The sequence below is a fragment of the Bos grunniens genome, chromosome 5, assembly GCF_055505025.1.
Source record: "Bos grunniens cultivar Pamir isolate PY7600 chromosome 5, Bosgru_T2T1.0, whole genome shotgun sequence".
NCBI lineage: Eukaryota > Metazoa > Chordata > Mammalia > Artiodactyla > Bovidae > Bos > Bos grunniens.
The window spans coordinates 23,316,693-23,339,355 of NC_141169.1; the positions used below are offsets into that span (position 1 = coordinate 23,316,693).

A 22,663-nucleotide genomic window follows, 5' to 3' on the forward strand; every position below is an offset into this window, starting at 1 on the left:
CAAGTACAAAACTAGAATTAATGACTAAAAATTTGGGAGTACATCAGTGTGGGGCCATTTCATATGGGGTAAACAATCGTATGCTACAAAAACCTGCAGCAATTACTGTAGTTTCCATAGAACTACAGTAACTAGTCATAACAGTGCATGTTAGCTAATCTCATGAGTGACAATCAACATAGGACAGGTCTTCAAGAATTTACGAGTGCCCAGTATTCTCTATTATCAAATTGAGGACGTAAATAAGACACAGTAGAAAAAGTTCTACTAAAAAGTACTGTCAATGCAATTAAAATTATACAGCACTAAAAGAACAAATTAGCTATCCTTAAAATTGGGCTGTCCATTCCTGAAGGGTTACAGACTGCTTTAGAATTATAGACTTGCTGGGAGATCCCTGACAGCCTAGAGGTTAGGATTCTGTGCTCTCACTGCTGTGACCTGGATTCAATCCCTGGTTCGGGAGCTGAGATACCTACCACAAGCCACGTGGTGCAACCAACGGAATAAAGGATTATAGATTTGCTGAAGTTATTATTGGAAATCTCAGAATATGTGGTCAACTACTGATGTTCCTCAACCAACAAGCTATGTATCATCTGAAACCATTTCCCACATTGCCAATGGCAAGGGAAGATGGTTATATTATCTGTTCCACAGTCCCACATCAGACGTGTAAATAATCAGGAGTTGACCCTTAAGTAATACTTGATAGATGGGGGTAAGGATTGATGCTTTTCCACAGGAAACTACTTTCTTCATATGGAAAACTACAAAATAATGAAATAGCAGTAAGTTATTTGCATGTCACCATGAATCAAGCTGGCAAATGAAAGAATCAGATTTGCTTGAACAAGAACAGATAGGAGGTAATTCTGCATTAGTGAACCATAGAAAGCACCTCTAATCATGAGAAGCAGGGCATCTGAGTGACATCTGGGTTTTTCTTTTCAAATTGGCAAGTTATTTTTCCCAAAACATGGGGATGGATAAAATCTAAAATGTGTTTTGCCAATTACTTTGCATCACTATCTTTGAAATCATGTCGCATTTCGTAGTTTAAACCTTGAGGGAAAGGGCCTTGTTTTTCTTGTTCTTTACATCCCTTTACATACATATATACAATCATATATACAATCATACATATATACATCATACATACACACATATATACAATCATACACACATAAATGCAGAATGTAAGGAAAATTGAACATATATTTGATCCTCTTAAAATGGAAATAAAAGGTGATGAGCTTTGTAGCTTCCAAGAAGTCTCTTAATCTCTTAGATCACCAAGGTTTTGAAAAGTTTTTTTGTTTAATCTAGAAGGGATATTAAGTAAAACGTGCATGCATGCTAAGTCACCTCAGTCCTGTTCCACTCTTCATATCCCTATGGTCTGTAGCCTGCCAGGCTCATGAGTCCATGGGATTCTCCAGGCAAGAATACTGGAGTGGGTTGCCATGCCCTTCTCCAAGGATCTTCCTGACCCAGGAATAGTACCAGAGGCTCCTGCAGTTCCTGCACTGCAGGCGAATTCTTTACTGAACAGTAAATATTGCCAAAGCTGCTCCAAGACTTTCCTCAAAACCCATGCCCAATAAATAAATAACAAAATTAAATAAATTAGGAGAGCCTGACATCATGACCCCCTAAACAGCTGATGGGGGTTTCCCTGGTGGCTCAGTGGTAACGCCTGAAATGCAGGAGACTCAGGTTTGATCCCTGCATCTGGAAGATCCCTGGAGGAGGAAATGGCAACCCACTACAGTATTCTTGCTTGGGAAATCCCATGGACAGAGGAGCCTGGTGGGTTATAGTCCATAGAGTCGCAAAGAGTTGGACATAACTTAGGGACTAAACCACTACCACCACGTCAGTGGCCATTGTACAGCAGGAGTGTCCTCAAAGCCTGCCAACTCACTCCACACCGCTTTTAGCAGGAGTGAACACACAGGTTTAAGTTAAAGGGTCCAGAGATAAGAAAGGAAGATACAAACAAGAAAGCAGATGGAACCAGCTGGGACTAAGATGGCATGAATCTGACCTCCAACAGATCTTGAGTCTCACACGTTGATTTTACAACATTAGCATAGTATATGACACACCTACTGGCTGCTAGGACCAGACATTACAGACCAAAAAAGGATAAAAATCAGCTGGCACCGCACTCCCTTGGAAAAAGGCCAGACCCTGCAGGGTAAACTAATGCATGCTGCTGCTGCTAAGTCACTTCAGTTGTGTCCGACTCTGTTGCTACCTAGGCAGCCCACTAGGCTCCTCTGTCACTGGGATTCTCCAGGCAAGAATACTGGAGTGGGTTGCCATTTCCTTCTCCGAACTAATCCCTATTATTAGCTTCACTCCTCCTCCCTTTGTTTTTATTCTTTAAATCACTGTCGCCCACCTCCAGGGCGACAAATTGATTTGTGAACACAATTTCTGCTTAGTCATTATTTGGCCACTGAGTAAAGCTTGCACTTTGTCCATCTCAGCTTGAGTTTCTTATTCACCTACTGAAACTCCAAGGGAAAAAGAACCTTCCCTTAAGGAGGCAGGGAGCAGGATCCAAACGACTTAATTTGGTAAACAAATTTCAAAACATAAACAATTTAGATTGAAAGGCTGGACACACTTATCTTAATTACCTACAAAACATAACAGATACTAATGTTAACTAGGCATTCGTTAGCTCCTCTGACTAACTGGAAGCTTCTGTGTGAAATTTCAGACACCTTTTTTCTCACCTGCATCTCCTTGTTTGCAATAGATTTTGCACTCTGCTCTCCCTTAATGATCAGCCACTTGCTTGCAATTATCCTTTGGAAAAGGATGGAAACACACTGAGGAACACAGGCATCTGAAGACGGAAACGGAACCACCCCAATGTGGTCAGGAGAACAGCAACTCTGACGACATCGCCTGGAAGTTTCCAGCAACAGGGCCTCTTAGTGGCATGGAGAAGATGGAGCCATCCCGCCAAGAGGTGCAGCCTGCAGCCTGCAAGGCCTCTCCTCCATACTCCCTGGAAAGCTTGTCGAAGAAGCACTGTCAGAACCAGGGGAATCTTCTCCACTTTGACCGGCAAGCCCCTGGCCGCTTGACCACCTCGCCCACTTTGCGGAGGTTAAGAAGCCGCGGTTGCGGGAGTGTGCGCGGAGGTGCTCGCGGCACTGCTACTGCGCATGCGCCGCCTCAGCATGTAGCCTTGGAAGTGCGCACCTGGTGCGACTTGCAGGAGTACCCTGGCTCCGCAAGTCCCCTTTCCAACAAGGTATGTGAAAGCACAGAGGAGTCTTCTCACTCCGTGTGGCCCCTGAGACTCCACTCAAGATTGCCTCTGGACTCTGAAAGGGCCCTCGACTCAGCCGAGTCGATTGAGCTCCAAATGGGGCCAGGTGAAGAGCGTGCCCTTCCCGTGCCTCAGGACCTCGAGGAGGGGTCGCATCCTCAGGCCTCCTTTCCACGGAAAGGAGACCACTCAGCACCCAGCCACACTCCAGGACCTCCGGGGCCTCAGGTAACACAGCTCTAAGCCTCTTGCCTCTCGTTTGGTGAATGCAAAGCATAATAGGTCTCCAGGTTGCCAAATTGGCGAGGATGGGGGGGCAAGGCAGCGGCGCCTCCTTGAGGGAGCCAACACAGGAAGTCACAGAGCTGGGGGAACACAGTCTTTAGGACAGCTGGCTGTCAAGCAAAAGGGGTGCAGCAGTTTGGGGAAGGAGAGGGAGGTCGAGCTCACTTTCTTCTTCAATATCCTTGAAGGCACTTTAAGAAAGGACCCGAATTAGAAATGGTCTCTCAGGCATTAGAAAGTAAAGGTGGCTCTCTTGCAAATCCAGGCTGTGTGAAGACCGCCAGGCATGGCTGGTTTAAAAGGGCAGAAAGAACAAATTATTCAAATTTCTAACGTTCTAATCTTCTCCCCAAAAAAGAAAACTCCAAAACGTTAATAACTGGGGATGTTAATGACCTCTTCCTTCAAGATGTGTGCTTTGGAATTTTGGATGGGTTTGAGCAATACTGAAATGTTTATTTTTCCAATTTATTTCAGAAAGAAGAATTGCATCAGTACAGGTATGTCTTTACTTTCTCCAGTGCGATGAAAGCTGTTGACTTTTTACTTTTACATCCTCTGTTCTGACACAGCAGACCCAATGGTGTATTAATCAGGGTACTTTGTTTTACAGCCCCCAAGTCACTGTTCATATTATGGGTGAAACAGTATTAATTTCCAGAGTCTACTTTAAGAGCCTAGCATTTTACTATGGCTGGTGTATTTGTGGGTAGGGTATGACAGCCACAGGTGGCCATGGTTTTCATTTTGAATTGTCAATGACTTGGCCTTGTGGTTTAATTAACATCCACTTGGTAATAGTTCTTGTAAGATAGAGAAGATGTAAAGGCCAGAAACATTCAACAGTTTTTCAAAGAGAAATTCAGAAGACAAGGATAAAAGGAACAAGATGTGCTGTTTAAATCTAGGGCAACCTTTAATATGCCTCTAACAACAGACTATGCTTTTATCTAGAATGCAGGTAGATTGTGTCACTTCAGAAACCAACTCTGACTTTCAGCTTGGTCGCCCAGCTCTGCCAGTGGATTTGCCATTTCTTTCAGGGATGAAGAGCTTCTGTGGCAGAAAGGGAAAAATCCAAGCCCAGTTTCATCCGCCCAGTTTGTAGGATTGGTGGGAAAGCCTTCATTTCATGTGGAAAGTCATCCTCAGGGAATTAGCCATTGTTTTATTACTGGCCCTCAATCCTCAAGCAAGAGTTTGCTGTTAATAGCAGGAAGGATGAGATCCATCTGTGCAATCTTTGTTGACTTTAACTCTTGTAGATTTTAATGCTAGTTGGCCTAAATGTATCTTAGGTAGAGAATATTTACAAAGCCATAGGCAAATGCAAAGTATTAGGTTTATGTCAACTAGTTATTGCTATGTAACAAACCAGCTGGAACTTCAGTGCCTTAAAACGGCAACTGGTTATTGTTTCTTATAAATCTATGTGTTAATTGAGGGTCAGTTGATCTAGCCTAAGCTCAGCTGAGTAGTTCACTCCATGTGTCCCTCATCTTTTTCATGGGACCAAATTGCTGCCCTGGGCGTGTTCTTATGTTGAAGGGAGAGGTTCAAGGGGATAAGTGGAAATATGCAAGGCCTCTTGGACCCTGAGCTCTGTACCTTGTCTAATTCTCCTGATCAAAGCAAGTCACGTACCTGAACTCAAGGGCAAGAAATTATGTGTCACCAGTATTATGTGGCAAACTGTATGGATACAAGGGTTGGTGAAGAAAGGGGCCATCAATGGAAATCTTCTACAGGTGCAGACCAGAATTAAGCTCTAAAATGATACCTAATTCAAATGTGTCAGAGAAAGTGAAAAGAGAATAGTTTCAGGGAAGGATGATGTTGATTAGAGTCAATCATGCAGAGTCTAATAGGGTATTTAGGGAATTTGTTCCTTACCCTAAGAACAGTGTGATCAGATGGATATAGGGTAGACATGAGATTTAGATGAGAGTGGACTCTAGCAGAACAATTAGAATATTCAGATATGAGAGGTTGGAGGGTTAGGCTCTGGTGAAGGCAGTGGAGTTAGAAAGAAATATCTCAGTTCCGGAGATTGTTAGGAGATACCACCACCTACCATTTGTGAATAGTAGACTACAGGGGGTGAGGGGGAGGAAGTTGTCAAGAATGACTTCCAAGCTTCTGGCTTGCACTGTTGGGTGGCAGATGGCTCCATTCACTGATATAGGCAACCTTGGAGGGGATAAGGGGATGTGGGTGGGTGGGATGAAAGTTTGAACACGTTAAATTTGAGGACCTGTGGAACATCTGAGTAGAGACTGTGAGTGGGTAGTTAACTAGAGAGTCTTTAATCAAGGAATGCTTCCTAGACCACGTAAAGTCTGTCCAACTTTGCATGTAACCTGGAGTTAGTGGACCCAAAGGCTAACTGCTGGGGTGCACCAAACCATTTGCAAAAGATGATGTGCAGGTAACTATTATTGACCAGCAGAATCTTCGTGAGGCAATAACAGAAATAGTCCTCAGTGATTCAAAGGGAAGACTTGGTCAGAGGGCTTAAGGCCTTATAAAACTGGGTAAGTTTCAGTATGTCACCATCACATACAAAATAGTGAAAAGCTACAGAAAGTCACCACAGGCAGTCAAAGATGAAGTATTTTGGACACCTTGGTATATGGTGATGACCCAGAATTATTCAACATTGTTTCTTCAGGACTTAGTACAGTACTTGGCATGTAGTAGGCAATGTTTGAATGAATAAATGAAAGAGTAAGTTACTATAAACTATTCATATGTTTAATAAATACTCAAGCATTACTACTAAAATAATTTTGCATCAGCCACAGACCACTCAATCTGTACCTTTTTAAACCAAAAAATTTACTGAAAGCATGAGTTTTTGTTAAATAGCTAGCCATTTTTGGCACAAAGATCCTCTGCCTGCCTGCCTTTTGCTCTCTCTCTCTCTCCTTCCTGTCATTTGTTCTAAGGGCTACTTCCCAGGCTGTGCGGTCCGACGGTGTAAGGCAAAGGGCTCTTTACATGAGGCCCTGCTGTCCACTGAGGGAACTGAGGGGCCCTCACCTCCAAAAACTTATTAAAACTTTATTTAAAACACACTTTAACTTGGGCTTTTACTATGCCTTTGAAATGATATAAACCAGGGTCTAGCAAACTATGGCAGAAATTCAACCCACCACCTGTTTTTGTAAATAAAGTTATATTGGAGCACAGCCACATATATTCATTTAAATACTGTCCATGACTTCTTTCCCACTGTAACCACAGAATTGAGTAGCCACTACAGGGAACATATGGCTCACAAAACCTAAACTATTTACTATCTAGCACTTTATAAAAAAAGGTTTGCTGACCCTGGTATATTCAGTTAAGAACTGCTTGCTTCTGTGGCAATCAGTCAATCACAGCAATGTTTTCTTTCCTTGTAGCCCTTTTGAAAAACTAACTTTTCTTTTATTACAAATTCTCAACACATAGCCTGACAATTGAGCAGGCTATGTAAGTGAGAAGGGCCCAATCTACTCTCAGTTCTGAAATAAGCTCAGTGTTAGGACTTGGATTCCAAGTTTTTCTTTATGGAATTTCTTTCTCACTGTTGTTTCCTCTATGTATAACATTCCAGTGAATTCACACACACTCCAAACTCTTTCTCCTGTCACCAAAATATGCCTCCTGGAAAACAATCTTTACAATGTATTCTTACTAAAGTGTGAAGGACTTCAGTTCAGTTCAGTCGCTCAGTCATGTCCAACTCTTTGCGACCCCATGAATCGCAGCACACCAGCCCTCCCTGTCCATCACCAGCTCCCAGAGTTCACTCAAACTCATGTCCGTTGAGTCGGTGATGCCATCCAGCCATCTCATCCTCTGTCGTCCCCTTTTCCTCCTGCCCCCAATCCCTCTCAGCATCAGTCTTTTCCAATGAGTCAACTCTTCGCATGAGGTGGCCAAAGTACTGGACTTTCAGCATTAGCATCATTCCTTCCAAAGAACACCCAGGGCTGATCTCCTTCAGAATGGACTGGTTGGATCTCCTTGCAGTCCACTCATCTTTCCAAGTAGAGCAGTATATTTATCCCCTTTTGGGTTTCCCTATACCTCATAAATGCTTCCATCATAGTATCTAAAACAAATGTGTTTCTCTGACATCCATCTCCTCTCAGAAATAAGACCTTTCTGAAGGCAGAGACCACTAACTTTATACTTCATCTCAACAGCCATTACTCAGCTAGAGTCTGTCTCAAATATTTATTGAAGAAAAGGATGGATGGAAAGATAACAGGCAGGGTGGCAGGCTGCTTGGCTTACAGTGTTACTTACCTGTCCCCGGTGTATTTGAATTTCGACAGAGGACATGACTTGAAGCCAAGCAATAAAGCCATGTTACTGGAATTTTAAACATCATGAAACAAGGAGGGGAGATTTTGTGGGCAGGCACACTTTCCTCACACCGCTTAAAGTCAGTCTTCCAAGAAAACTGTCTATCCCACCTAATTTTTCAATGAGCCTTGAAACTGAGAAGGAAAATGAACATACTACATTTATGAGAATGGACTAACCTTCCAGTGCTCAAAAGTAATCAGAAAAAAACTAAATATATCCAAAACATGAAAACCAAATGACAAGGAAGAGACCAGACAAGAACACTGATTGCCAGTAAATTATCTGGAGAGTCATCTAAAGCCAGTTTCATCTGGACTAGCCCTTAGCAGAGGCAGCACAACATAATATTAAGAGTTATTGGAATCAAACTCCCTGGGTTTGAATGCTGTATTTACTTCTCTCTGGCAGCATGACCTTGGGCAAGGCTCTGAACAACTCAAAACCTCAAAAGTATTCATCTGTGAAAGTTGCTCGGTAGTGTCCAACTTTTTACGACCCCATGGACTGTAGCCCACCTGGCTCTTCCCAACCCAGGGATCCAACCCAGGTCTCCTGCATTGCAGGCAGATTTTTTACCATCTGAGCCACCAGGGAAGCCCTGTGTCTTCCCTCATCTGTCGATTGGAGATGCAAATACAACTGACACTTCAACAGCACAGGGGTTCAGGACGCTGTGCAGTCCAAAATCCACATATAACTTTACAGTCAGCCCTCCTTATCTGAGGTTCAGTAGTCAGCGGATTCAACCAAGAACAGATGGTGTAAGTACTGTAGTATTTCATGAAAAAAAAAAAATCTGCCTTTTAAGTGGACCTGCTCAGTTCAAACCTGTGTTGTTCAAGGGTCAACTATAGTACCCATCTACTAAGCTTTTGATATGATAAATAGCATAACTCAAATTTACCTTTTTTAAGAAGCTGAGTCATTCATTCATTCAGCACTTCCTGTATGCAGATCACTGACTTACTCTTTCTAAAATATTTTGACCCCAGAGTGAAAGGATAAATCACAGGAAGTTCATCTGATGTGTCCAAACATTAAATTCAATATAATGTTAAATTCTCCCCAGACTTTTACTTAAAACCTGTTGGATAGCTAGCACTGTCCCAGCCGTTAAGTGTGAAATCTTGGTAGAAAGTTAGTAACTACCAATGATTAGGTGGCATGTTGGTTTTTTCAGTCACTGTTCACATGTGTTTGTTCTGTTTTGTTTACATGTACATGCTGCTTTGTTTTTGGCTGCGCTGGGTGCTCGTTGCTGCACACAGGCTTCCTCTATTGCAGTGTGCCGGTTTCTCATTGCGGTGGCTTCTTCTGTTGCGGAGCACGGGCTCCAGGTGCACAGGCTTTAGTAGTTGCTGTGAATCTCAGCCCTCCATAACATATTTTGTTATTTTCTTTTTCCCTCCAATTATATTGAGGTATAATTGACATAGAACATTATATAAGTTTAAGGTGTATAGCATAATGATCTGAAATATGTACATGTTGCAAAATGATTACCACAATATGTTTAGTTAACATGCATCACCACGTGTAGTTACTTTTTTTTTCCCTCTTGTGATATGTGAATACTGTTAATTAGTTAGAGGCCTCAGGGTGTCATGGAGGTCTTCTTGAGCTGGGCCTGGCTGGAGGCTAGAGTGGGAACTGGCAGCTTCCTTTCACGTCAGGAGCCTTGTGTTATTCTTGCACTGCATCAGCTACCCCAGAGTGTAAACTCCATCACAGCAGGAGTTGTGCCTGTTTTGCTCATTGCTATATCCCTAGTGTCTCAAACACCACCTGGCACATAGTAGATGTTCAATGAAACTTTAAGGAAGGAAAAAAGGAAGTGCATTGGTCGATTAGTTAGGTTAGGTCAAGCTTGGTAGGGGGAATTGTATCATCCCTTTCTGGAAGTTTTCTCCTCCAGCAATTTATCTCCCTCTAGCTCCTTTCAACCTCTGCCACCTTCCTAATCAGTTCTGTGTTCATCTTTCGAGTGTTCGTTGGATTATTGGGGATTTGTATGACTATGATTTGATCATGCTGGGTGGAATTTTTTTTAACAGACTAATATTTTTTAAATTTAATTATTTACTTGTTTTGGGCTGTCCTTGTCTTCATTGCTGCACTTGGGCTTTTCTCAAGTTGCAGAGAGGAGGGCTACCCTTCATTGTGGTATACGGGCTTTTCATTGTGGTGGCTTCTCTTGTTGCAGAGCACAGGCTCTTGAGTGAGCAGGCTCCAGTAGTTGGGCCGTGTGGGCTTAGTTGTGTGCGTGGCATGTGGAATCTTCCTGGATCAGGGTTTGAACCCATATCCCCTGCTTTAGCAGATGGATTTTTGTCCACTGTACCACCAGGAAAGTCCCACACTGGGAATTACTGCCTTGTCCAGAAAAGGCAGTAGTCTCAAAAGACAGAGTTCTAGGCAGTTACCGATACCAGCAGCTACTCTTTTGCTCTGAACACATGTGGGTTTAATAACTGTCACTGATTGAGCCCAAGATGTCACAGCATGGTGTGTTTTCCATGCTGTTGGAACCCCAAAGCTTGTCTTTGTTGTATTCAAAGTGACATGTTGGGATGAGTCCCATTTGTTCACCCCACATTCATGGAGTGGCCATTCAGTGCCAGGCTCTGGAGAGTAAGCTAGAGGCTCCCCGTATATTCTCCCTTCTCAGATGGATTTTGGTTACATTCTGGTAGAAAATGGAACATTTTGGTAGAAAACTGGAACTGGATATTATGTAAAGAATTATGTCAAACATGTAAATAAATGTTTCTAACAATCTTGACAGACTCATAATGAAAAAAAATGTTTCGCAGACCTTAACCAAGAGAGCTATAGTTCCATAAGTGGCTATTGAATTGTCATTTCTCTATTGATTATTTTTAAAAGGGATTTTTTTTTAAAGATTGTTACTGATTCTAATTGGTTATTCCTGTGTAATCAACTCACAATTATAAGCAACCATTCCAATTTGTATTATATCTCTTGCATAAGGTAGAATACTATGTTTCTTAAAATAGAACACTGCAAGGCGATCCAGCCAGTCAATCCTAAAGGAAATCGGTCCCGAATATTCATTGGAAGAGCTGAAGCTGAAGCTTCAATACTTTGGCCACCTGATGCGAAGAACAGACTCATTGGAAAAGACCCTGATGCTGGAAAGGATTGAAGGCTGGAGTAGAGGGGGACGACAGAGGGTGAGAAGGTTGGATGGCATTACCATCGTGATGATCATGAGTTTGAGTAGGCTCCGGGAGTTGGTGATGGACAGGAAAGCCTGGCGTGCTGCAGTCCATGGGGTCGCGAAGAGTAGACATGACTGAGTGACTGAACTGAGCTGAACTTTTTCCAGTCACACAGTTGTTGGAAAACCACCTGCTGGAAAATGTACATTTATCATACGAATTTTAGTATCAGACAAAACAAGGCCTAACAAGCCTGCTTAATAAAAGAAAAACAGCAACAACATTGTATTATCTTACTAAACTTCAAAAGATTTTTATTCCATTAATACACACATATCACTATAGGACAATTGCTACCCTCAGTTTCTACCCACTCATATTCTCTAGAGTCTTTTGTTTTTCTTTAAAATTTGCACCTGGGAATTAGAGGCCGGTAGTCCTTGGTTTAAGCCCACTGTACAGAGAGAATCTTTTTTTTTTTCACTGCAATTAAAAAAAATGTATTGGAGTATACTTGACTTACAATGGTGTATTAGTTTCAGGTATCAATTCACTTCAGTCGCTCAGTCATGTCCAACTCTTTGCGACCCCATGAGCACACCACGCCTCCCTGTCCATCACCAACTCCTGGAGTTCACTCAAACTCACATCCATTGAGTCGGTGATGCCATCCAGCCATCTCATCCTCTGTCGTCCCCTTCTCCTCCTGCCCCCAATCCCTCCCAGCATCAGAGTCTTTTCCAGTGAGTCAACTCTTCGCATGAGGTAGCCAAAGTACTGGAGTTTCAGCTTTAGCATCATTCCTTCCAAAGAACACCCAGGACTGATCTCCTTCAGAATGGACTGGTTGGATCTCTTTGCAGTCCAAGGGACTCTCAAGAGTCTTCTCCAACACCACAGTTCAAAAGCATCAATTCTTCGGCACTTAGCTTTCTTCACAGTCCAACTCTCACATCCATACATGACCACTGGAAAAACCATAATCTTGACTAGACGGACCTTTGTTGGCAAAGTAATGTCTCTGCTTTTGAATATGCTATCTAGGTTGGTCACAACTTTCCTTCCAAGGAGTAAGTGTCTTTTAATTTCATGGCTGCAGTCACCATCTGTAGTGATTTTGGAACCCAGAAAAATAAGGTCTGACACTGTTTCCCCATCTGTTTCCCATGAAGTGATGGGCCCAGATGCCATGATCTTTGTTTTCTGAATGTCGAGCTTTAAGCCAACTTTTTCACTCTCCTCTTTCACTTTCATCAAGAGGCTTTTTAGTTCCTCTTCACTTTCTGCCATAAGGGTGGTGTCATCTGCATATCTGAGGTTATTGATATTTCTCCCAGCAATCTGGATTCCAGCTTGTGCTTCTTCCAGCCCAGCGTTTCTCATGATGTATTCTGCATATAAGGTAAATAAGCCGGGTGACAATATACAGCCTTGACATACTCCTTTTTCTATTTGGAACCAGTCTGTTGTTCCATGTCCAGTTCTAACTGTTGCTTCCTGACCTGCATGTAGGTTTTTCAAGAGGCAGGTCAAGTGGTCTGGTATTCCCATCTCGTGAAGAATTTTCCACAGTTTATTGTGATCCACACAGTCAAAGGCTTTGGCATAGTCAAGAAAGCAGAAATAGATATTTTTCTGGAACTCTCTTGCTTTTTCTGTGATCTAGCGGATGTTGGCAATTTGATCTCTGGTTCCTCTGCCTTATCTAAAACCAGCTTGAACATCTGGAAGTTCACGGTTCACGTATTGCTGAAGCCTGGCTTGGAGTATTTTGAGCATTACTTTACTAGCATGTGAGATGAGTGCAATTGTGCGGTAGTTTGAGCATTCTTTGGCATTGCCTTTCTTTGGGATTGGAATGAAAACTGACCTTTTCCAGTGCTGTGGCCACTACTGACTTGTCCAAATTTGCTGGCATATTCAGTGCAGCACTTTCACAGCATCATCTTTCATGATTTGAAGTAGCTCCACTGGAATTCCATCACCTCCACTAGCTTTGTTCGTAGTGATGCTTTCTAAGGCCCACTTGACTTCACATTCCACAATGTCATACAGCATAGTGATTCAGTTATACATACATTCATTCTTTTTCAGTTTCTTTTCTCATATAGGTTATCACAAAATATTGAGTATAGTTACCTGTGCTATACAGTAGGTTCTTCCCGTTATCTATCTTATATATAGTGGTGTCTGTATGTTAATCCCATGAAATCTTTTTTTAAGAATGCCAAAGATGTCTTTGTCCTGTTTTTATAGGAGGAGCTTTAATTATTCATCTTTAAACATTTCTGCCGAGGTAAAGGTCATCACATAATTACTGCCCCACCCACTGGCCACTGGCGGGGAGAATAATAGCAAACCTAAACCCTTGGTTCACAGATCACGAGGAGTGGAAAGGGTCTCACTCACAGCTGTTCTCCACAGAAGGAAGCTGAGGCCTTAGGAAGCAACATGCCAAGGTCACACATAATGAACATCAGGGTTAGGAATCGCAGTCCTAAGTCGGGTAACCTGCCGCTCAGTTGTATTGCCCCCTACATTTGTCTCCTGTGGCTTCTTATTAATGTACCACTAACTAGTGACTTAAATCAAAAGACGTTTTATAGTCCGAGAGTTCTGGAAGCCACAGCTCCAAAGCCAAGGTGTCAGCAGAGCCACACTTCCTCTGGAAGCTGTCGGGGAGGACTGCTCCTTGATTCTTCATGCAGGCACTCCTTGGCTGTGGCTGCATCACTTTAATCATCTGCCTCTGTTTCCACTTGGCCTTCTCTCATCTCTGTCTTTTCTCTGGGTATCTCTTATAGGTACACATGTCATGGGATTTAGAGCCCATCCAGATAATCCAGAATAATCTCATCTCAAAGTCTTTTAATTACATCTGCAAAAACCCCTTTTAACACATTCACAGGCTCCAGGACTGAAGAGATAGACATGTGTTTGGGGGGCAGGGAGTTTCCATTCAACCCACTGTGTTGTTTAGTCGCTAAGTCATGTCCGACTCTTTGTGACCCCCTGGACTGTGCAATTCCATAGACAGAGTACCCCCAGGCTCCTCCTCCATGGAGTTTTCCAGACAAGAATACTGAAGTGGGTTGCCATTTCCTTCTCCAGAGGATCTTCCCAACCTATGGATTGAACCCACATCTCCTTCATTGCAGGTGGGTTCTTATCTAAAATAGTAACCATCATTATATATCAATTAAAAAAAAAACAATATCTTAAATGGTTCATAGTACCGTTTTCTCTTCTTATTTCCAAGTCTTTTTGGAGTCTGACTTGGGTATTTTAATTGAATTCTTGCTCTGTTGTTCACTAACAGTGAGACCTTAAGTGAATGCCTATCTGTCCTTCTAAGCTTCAGTTTTCCTCGGCTCAATAATGAAAACAGTAATTTCCACTTCATAGAGTACTTGTGAAAATTAATGTTAGTGCATGTAAAGCTCTTAACAAAATGTCCAGTAACAGCTGATACTCAGGAAGTGCCCGCTGACTTTAAGTCAGAATAATGTGCACCATGAACAATCCAGTCTTTACAAAATTTATGTATTTGAGGTCCACTAGGGGACACATTTCCACCAGCCAGAAACTTTTCTGGCACTGACATGTGATCACAGGCTCATTGCTGAATGTGATGCCTGGGTGTGTGGCTTGCTCAACTGTGGGAGAGAATTCTCTGGATTCTCTACATTGTTGCCACCCCGGCCCACACCATGGACCTTCAGATCTTCAGCGGAAGACAGAATAAGGAGAATTTCTGGTACCAGAAAGGAGACAAGATTATTCCAGCAACCATGGGACTAGTTCCTTCAGATCTGACCGGCCTGGGGCATCACAACTCAGGGTTAGTGAAAGTGGTTTTGTCTGGGTTCGGGTGCAGGGGAGGCGGGGTTCTGGCAAGACAAAGAGGACTGTGAACTTTGAGTCAGACACCCAATTAGTTATGCAACCTCCTAGGTCCAGAATTTTATCCTAAAAGAAAGAACCAGAATAACCAAGCATAGAACCAAAAGACAAAAAAAAAAAATGTGTTTCTCATAGTTGTTTGTTTAGTGTGCTTCTCCAAACTACTAAAGGGCAGCAAGAAAGTATTCAGCACTTAACCATGACAATGGCATGCCAGCCACACCCCAGACATTCTGCAGTTACTCTCAGCTCATTCCTCAGTTTAATCTTCCTCTGAGGAAATTGGGTACCAAAACTCTTCCGCACCCTCTTCACACAGGATGCCATGACCCCATGTACATACCATTTCATTCGAGGAAAGGAGATAAGTCTGAATTTATTGCAGTGATTGCTTCCAGGGAGTAATCAATTTAGAACTGGACACAGTGACCCTGTGTGCGTGCTACATCTTAAAAGAAGCAGTCCCATTTAGAATAGCAAAAATAAGATTCAGAATCCTGATACAGCTATCAGAATTAAAGAGATATTTTTAAAACATTCTAGGCCTGACATTACACTTTCAGATTCTTATTTAATTAGTCTGGGCTGCCTCTGTGGTCAGCCCCATTGCAGGGACAGCTATTATAAGGCCAGTGATGAGTTTACTATCCTTTAGCAGTTACTGAAAGAAGTAGGTGGGGCTTGCTTGGTGGCTCAGTTGTAAAGAATCTGCCTGCAATGCAGGAGACCCAGGTTCCATCCTTGGGTCAGGAAGATCCCCTTAGGAAAGGAATGGCTACCCACTCCAGTGTTACTGCCTGGATAATTCCATGGGCTGAGGAGCCTGGTGGGCTGCAGTCCATGGGGTCACAAGAGTCGGACATGACTGAGTGACTAACACTCAGACTTTGGAACCCCCAGCACCTCTCCCCTCATGAGACCTAAAGGCAGAGTCATTCTGAATTCATTGCACCTGCATTAACATCACTAATCCAATAATCTGAGCATCTCTGGCTGATACAGGCATGGGTTCCTGTGCAGAGTGCCCAGAAATGTAGTCTGCTGCCAGGCACAGGTGATGCAGAGGCAGGTTTTCTGCACCAGTTCATGTCTCTTCATTTATTATGTGCAAATACTCTTTCTTATTGTTTTCCTAGGTCTCCATGTGGTTACAGCTGTAATTCTTGATATTTTTATTAACCCATTCCCTCTTCTGATGAACACAAGAATGTCATCAGAGCTTCTGTTACAGCATTCCATGGGCATGCCTACCTTTCTAGAATGAGCATCCCTGGGTTTTAGACACCAAGGCAACAAGGCCAAGGTCATGACTCAAGCCTAGTACAAGGCAGTTGTTTTCCCTCTGTTCCGTGTGTGCACACTGAATGCCAAAACTGCCCTAATGTGCTCCCAAAAGGATGCCTCACGTCAGCAGGTATCCCAGACCAGGAAGAAATGGATAGGGGTAACTGAATTACCTTTAAAGGTGGAGGAACTCAAATTGCATTCTGTGTGTTGTGTGTGCATACAATTATTCATTTGTGATCCAGAATGGAAGAGCAAATTCATTCGGAATCTATCTGTGTACCATCCTATAGATCAACATGCCTGTTTATTCAACAAGCTTATTTGGATATCTATTCTTTGTTGGGTTCTATACTTGGTGCTTAAATTCTGTGATAAGACACAGCATGAGCCTTCAGTGAAATCATTGTAGAGGCGAAGTGGAAGGAAGTGGGAGGAAGTAGGGCAAGGTGGCTGGCTCTCTTTGGGTAGATTAGGAAAGATTTCTGGAAGGAGAGCATCTAAGCTAGAACTTAGAGATGCGTATGAGTGTGTGTGCCTGGCAAAGTGGAGGTAGGCAGGTGGGAACTACCTGAGCCAAGTCATGGAGGCGTGATGTGCAGGGTAAGTTTAAACAGTGAGTAGCTAGCTATTACTGGAGTACACATTCTGCAGAAGATTGTGTCAGAAGGGGAGAGCGATGACTCAGTGTGCACAGGTTTGGTTATTATTCATTTTGTCAAGAAATATTAATCCCTTACTGAACACAGGGATTTAGACCAGGAGGTAGGCACTTAGGGTAAGAGGGGAGTAGATAAGACACGAATGTGCACAACTACGTTGTAAAGACTTCCCTGGTGGCTCAGACGGTAAAGCGTCTCCCTACCATGCAGGAGACCTGGGTTCGATTCCTGGGTCGGGAAGATCTCCTGGAGAAGGAAATGGCAACCCACTCCAGTACTCTTGCCTGGAAAATCCTATGGACAGAGGAGTCTCGTAGGCTGCAGTCCATGGGGTCACAAAGAGCTGGACACGACTGAGCGACTTCACTCACTCACCGTGTAAAGTAAGATACTTTCCACAAGGGAGGACAACCTCAGAAGAGTCTTTTATTCATTCATGTTCATCAGTAACCATGGACTGAGTACTAAAGGAGCACCCACCGATGCAAATGATAAGACATGCTTCTTAAATAGAAGGAGATGGCATTCTAGTAGGATAAAGAACATGATGTTGTAGTATATTTGACAATCAACATAATCACATTTATTGACAGCTTACTAAGTTCCCATCACGGATCTAAGTGCTATATGTTGATCGGTTGATCTTCGCACAAAAAGTAGGTATGGTCATAGTCTACATTTCACAAATGGCAGTCAGGACCAGAGAGGTTACTTGCTCAGTCAAGGTCACTCAGCTAAGATTAAAGTCCAGGCAATTTGACTCCACATTCTTAGCCATTGTTCTAGAGAACTACAGGAGCATGGAAGAGAAATGCATAAGCCAGCTTGGATGAGGCCAGGGAAGACTGATTCTTCTATTCCACCATTCATTATGTCCTCTCAAAGTCCCAAGGGAGCATAAAGATAGCTTATAGAATCTTAAGCCAAATTCATAGTACTTACCAGATTGTATACCATCTAGAGTTTAAGCTCAAAAGAATAAACTCTTCTCCCAAAGTTTATGTAGCCTACATTTCCTATTTAAGTTACTGTATTTTTTCCAATCCCCTCTATCCGCATAAATACCAAACCTCATTATTCGCTTCCAGGGTCTTTATCAGGAACAGTATCAAGTTTACAGGGAAGCTTCTAATACTTGTTTTTGGGGTACCTCTTGGGGCTCCCAGAGGTTTGTGCTACCTAATACCTTTTGGATAGCACTGTGAAAATTCCTGGCTGAATTTATGTACAGCTGCTAATTCATTATATATCAGTTCCAGTGTTCTGTTTGCAAAATGAAGAAACTAGAATTGTTATTTCTCATTCAAATTACTGTAAGTTTTCCAGCTTCCACTTAACTCAGACCCCTCCATCCTTATGACCATCATGGACATTAGACTGGCAAATAACAAAAATGGGAGAGTTGTGAAAAATTGTAACTCTAATGATTTTGTTAAAAACGTCATCAAAAATAGGTGGTGAGAAAGTCAAATGAGAGTGCAGAATTCTTGGAGAAGGAAGTCCAGGATGAGATGTGTGTCAGTTAAGACAGCCTTTGTCTGCATATCAGAACCCAAGTAGAACAGCATAAGCAAATAAAGGATATTCTCTTGTAGCATAACCAGTCCTGTCAGGCTGCCCCTTCTCTCCGGTTCTGCTGTTCCATTTGCAAGATCACTGGTATGCTTGCAGGTATCAAGCCGTGTTCATGACAACAATAAGGGAAAAGGGTGAATGTAGCCACCTCTGTCCCCTTTGAAAAATTTTCCTAAGAGCCACACCCTGAAACTTCGGTTTAAATCTCATTGGCCAAATTTGTGTCATATAGCCTCTGCTAGCTGCAAGGGAATCAGGGCTTGTCAGTGCATTAACTCAGCACATGGCACCCCTGACAAGCAGTGTTTTGATGAGGGCGTGCACATTGGCTTGATAGCTAGCAGTTCTGCAACATTATTCTAAAATTTTCCAATTAAAAAGAACAGAGAGAGGCCAGTCAAAATAAATTTTTAAATCCTAGGACATGCAGCTAATTGAATAAATCTGAGCCTGATTTTATCTAAGTAATTTCCTTTCAAGTTCCTTAGATAATCCATGGCCCTAAATCTCATGAGATGAATAGGAGTTAGACAGGTTTAGAGAGGGCAGAGAGAGTACAAAGCATTCCCAGTTAAGTCACTGACATGTGAAACATTTTGTGGGAAATTACAATCCATTCCCAGAGAATAAATGGCAAAGTAAAGAGTATTAGGAAGGTTATTGGGCCAATTCATGGAAGGCTTGTATGGATGCTTTAAAAACATGTTTATCTGAAGCTAGGAGGGACTAGGGCCAGACTTATATTTTGGATAACTTATATTTAGTGACTGGGTGTGGGATGGGACCAAAATGATGGAGCAGAAGATAAAAGTGATGAGACAGCTGTGTTAATACAGATGGAAGCCGTTGAGGACCTGGCCTAGGGGATGCCAGACAGCACACAAATATGGAGAAATATTTCTTTGAGTGTCAGGGGAGACTTCTTAGAGGAAGCAGGTTTTTATAACTGACAGTTAACTTTCTTTTATGCCTCTATCATCTGTATGCAGAGTCTGAGGCATTCTTACCTCATAGATTTTGTAGGAATTTATGAGACATAGGTTATTCACTGGAGAAGGCAATGGCACCCCACTCCAGTACTCTTGCCTGGAAAATCCCACGGACAGAGGAGCCTGGTAGGCTGCAGTCCATGAGGTCGCTAAGAGTCGGACACGACTGAGCGACTTCACTTTGACTTTTCACTTTCATGCATTGGAGAAGGAAATGGCAACCCACTCCAGTATTCTTGCCTGGAGAATCCCAGAGACGGGGATTCTCTGGGATTCTTGCCTGGAGAAACCCAGAGATCTGTCTGTGGGGTTGCACAGAGTCGGACATGACTGAAGCAACTTAGCAGCAGCAGGTTATTCACTAATTATACATGCCCATACAACTTGTCCTACTGTTCATATGTAAAATGATCTAAAATGTTTTTAGCAAAAGGCTGAGGATTTGGAATATATTTTAAAGGTAGGAAAGACCTATATCAAGGTACTTGTATTCTCAAAATCAGTTGTTCTCCAACTCTGAGTATCTAGCTGCTGCTGCTAAGTCACGTCATTCGTGTCCAACTCTGTGCTACCACATGGACTGTAGCCCACCAGGCTCCTCTGTCCATGGCATTCTCCAGGCAAGAGTACTGGAGTGGGTTGCCATTGCCTTCTCCCTGAGTATCTAGGGAACTGGATAAAACCGCAGATGCAGGGGTCCACCTTCAGACATACTGGATCAGAAGCCAAGAGTTAGGACTTGGGGATGGGTAATAAAATAAATTCCACCAGCTATTCTAATACCAAGCTTTGGTCAACAGCATGTTAGGCCTGATAGGACATGAACAGGACCCCAGCAGCAGATATATTGATAGGAAGAAGGGCATGAGAGCCCAGAATATTCAGTTATGAGACAAGAGATGAAAGTACAGGCAGAAAGGGCATCAATCCTGCAAAAAAGTCAGCAGCATGGCACTTGGCTACAAGGCGTGGAGGACTCACGCTGTAGGCAGGTGGGAAAGTGGAAGGATCAGAGGAAGGACTGGCCTAGGGAGCCTCAAGGGGCTCCAGGCAAGGCCTCTTTGTTGGAGGAGGAAAGCTGCATGGCAATGACCCAAATCATAATATCCAAAGGAATATGACAGACCCAGACTCCAGACTTTCAAGGCAGATTCATAGCTAGACTTTTTGTTGGAGACAAAATTCCTCTGTATATAAGGTAAATGATATGCTAAGCTATTTGATTAAAAAGGGAATTTAGAGATTACATAGGTTGGTAAGTAGAGGGAATTGCATTCCCTCATCCTCAAAATAGACTAAAGGAATATCTGAACAGCTCTAATGGGGAAACTCTGAAAATCCCTACAATTGAATCCTCTCATTCCTTACTCATTTTGTTCCTTAGAAATCACTAATCACATGCCTATTGGTTTTGCGGCTACTCCGCACTGTGTCTGATGTCAGCCATTTATATTGTGCACACCTGACAGGAAGTTTCATGAAATACGGTAGAAGAAAGAAGTTAGATAGGTCTGTTGGCTAAGCTTTTCCAACAGCAGTTGCCATTTTTCCCTGGGGAAAATAAAAGTGTTGCCCTTAAACAACCAGCCTCCGATATCTAGGGGTGTGTGTGGTGGCCATGCACACGCATCCTGTCCCGTCTGAGGCCATATGAGTAACTTGCAAAGACTCTTGTGTTTAAAGGCTTTCTCCTAGTGTCCTCCTGAGTCAGAACACATCTGGTATGTTTGTGTTGACACTTCCAGGTAAACTCTTCTGCTTTGGATTAGTCAAAAACCATCAACAGTCAATAAGGCTCAGAAAGGTGTCAAACATGGGGTGTGTGGGTCATCACAGCCCTCCATGCCTGGAGTGGCCTCCTAAGAAAGCCAGCATTAATCAGGCTGCCAGCAGTCACTTCTCGGAGAAGGCAATGGCACCCCACTCCAGTACTCTTGCCTGGAAAATCCCATGGACAGAGGAGCCTGGTAGGCTGCAGTCCATGGGGTCGCTAAGAGTCGACACGACTGAGCGACTTCACTTTCACTTTTCACTTTCACGAATTGGAGAAAGGCAATGGCAACCCACTCCAGTGTTCTTGCCTGGAGAATCCCAGGGACAGGGGAGCCTGGTGGGCTGCCGTCTATAGGGTCACACAGAGTTGGAAACGACTGAAGTGACTTAGCAGCAGCAGTCACTTCTGAGTACCTAGGGGTGGTCTGAGTGATACCCCTTCCTGCATGTCAGCTATAAGCACTCTCCTTCCGTCTCCTGAACACAGATTCTACGAGCACAGGAGGAGTTCTGTGGTGCTCAACTTACCTGGCCTTGAGGTGTTCCCCGGGGACCTTCTGGTGTCAGCTGGAGCTGCAGACTACCTGTGCCATCCACTTCTGCTGCTGAATTCAGGTCCTGTCTGTTCAACTTTTATTATATGCCTGCTATGGGATGAATGTTACAATAAGCAGAGGATATTTACAGAATATTTAATGACTACAAGAACATGGGCACTAACAAGTTAGATATCTCAGCAACTAGAACAAGCATCAGCCGTGAATTATGGAAACCTACTGAATGGGGCATCCCACTTACAGAGACGGATAAGTTGTGGACCTTCCTCAAAAGGTCCTCTTGTCAAATAATATACCCCATGTCCAGGACCTGGAACAGGTACACCAAGTGACGGTCAGCGTCCTGGAGCAGAGTGCCCTCTCAGGGCTGCTGGGCAGCATCCCTGCCATTGCTGTAACCCACCCCCTGCTCCTGGCCACCAGCCTCACACCAGTGTCTCCAGCGAGGGTGGCACTATGTGGAGACAAAGGCCCTGGTGACAGCAGATTACTGTCGCTCTAGCAGACTAGAGCGAGGCGGCCTTAAGGGTGAATCTTCTGCATTTTGAAGTCAGTTGTGGGGAAAAAAAAAAACAGTTGCGGTGTTCAGGACACACTCCCATGGTCCTGATGGGAGCCATTCAGAGCTAAAAGGAGAGTTGAAGATTATCATTCACCCTGGTAGTTTTTAAACTGGCTTTGTTCTTAGCAGAGCCCTTTTTTACAGAAGAATACTTCCTTGGAAATCCAGTCTACAAAACAGATCCAGATGGCATTTCAGTGCTTGAAAATGGGGTGAGTCCCAAAGACTCACCTC

The 22,663-nt window shown here is 43.2% G+C and overlaps 2 protein-coding genes across 7 annotated transcripts in view; one reads left to right on the forward strand and one right to left on the reverse strand.

The window, feature by feature from the left end:
• The window catches only part of LOC147371400 (uncharacterized), a 60,909-nt gene extending 58,019 nt beyond the window's left edge, over window positions 1–2,890 (reverse strand). For 3 of the 4 annotated variants that reach the window (XR_015163546.1, XR_015163545.1, XR_015163544.1), the window contains exon 1: window positions 2,751–2,890. Coding sequence is in view for 1 of the 4 variants with exons in the window: in XM_086399031.1 (XP_086255157.1) it covers window positions 2,751–2,756 (6 nt within the window). In the remaining 3 variants the exon portion in view is untranslated. The remainder of the gene's footprint in view (window positions 1–2,750) is intronic. The other variant, XM_086399031.1, reaches the window with a different exon arrangement.
• A 69-nt stretch (window positions 2,891–2,959) lies between these two features.
• PLEKHG7 (pleckstrin homology and RhoGEF domain containing G7) overlaps window positions 2,960–22,663 on the forward strand; it is an 84,590-nt gene continuing 64,886 nt past the window's right edge. For all 3 annotated transcript variants that reach the window (XM_086399028.1, XM_086399029.1, XM_086399030.1), the window contains exons 1-3: window positions 2,960–3,523; window positions 4,058–4,080; window positions 21,798–21,925. In XM_086399028.1, the coding sequence (XP_086255154.1) occupies window positions 2,960–3,523; window positions 4,058–4,080; window positions 21,798–21,925 (715 nt within the window). The remainder of the gene's footprint in view (window positions 3,524–4,057; window positions 4,081–21,797; window positions 21,926–22,663) is intronic.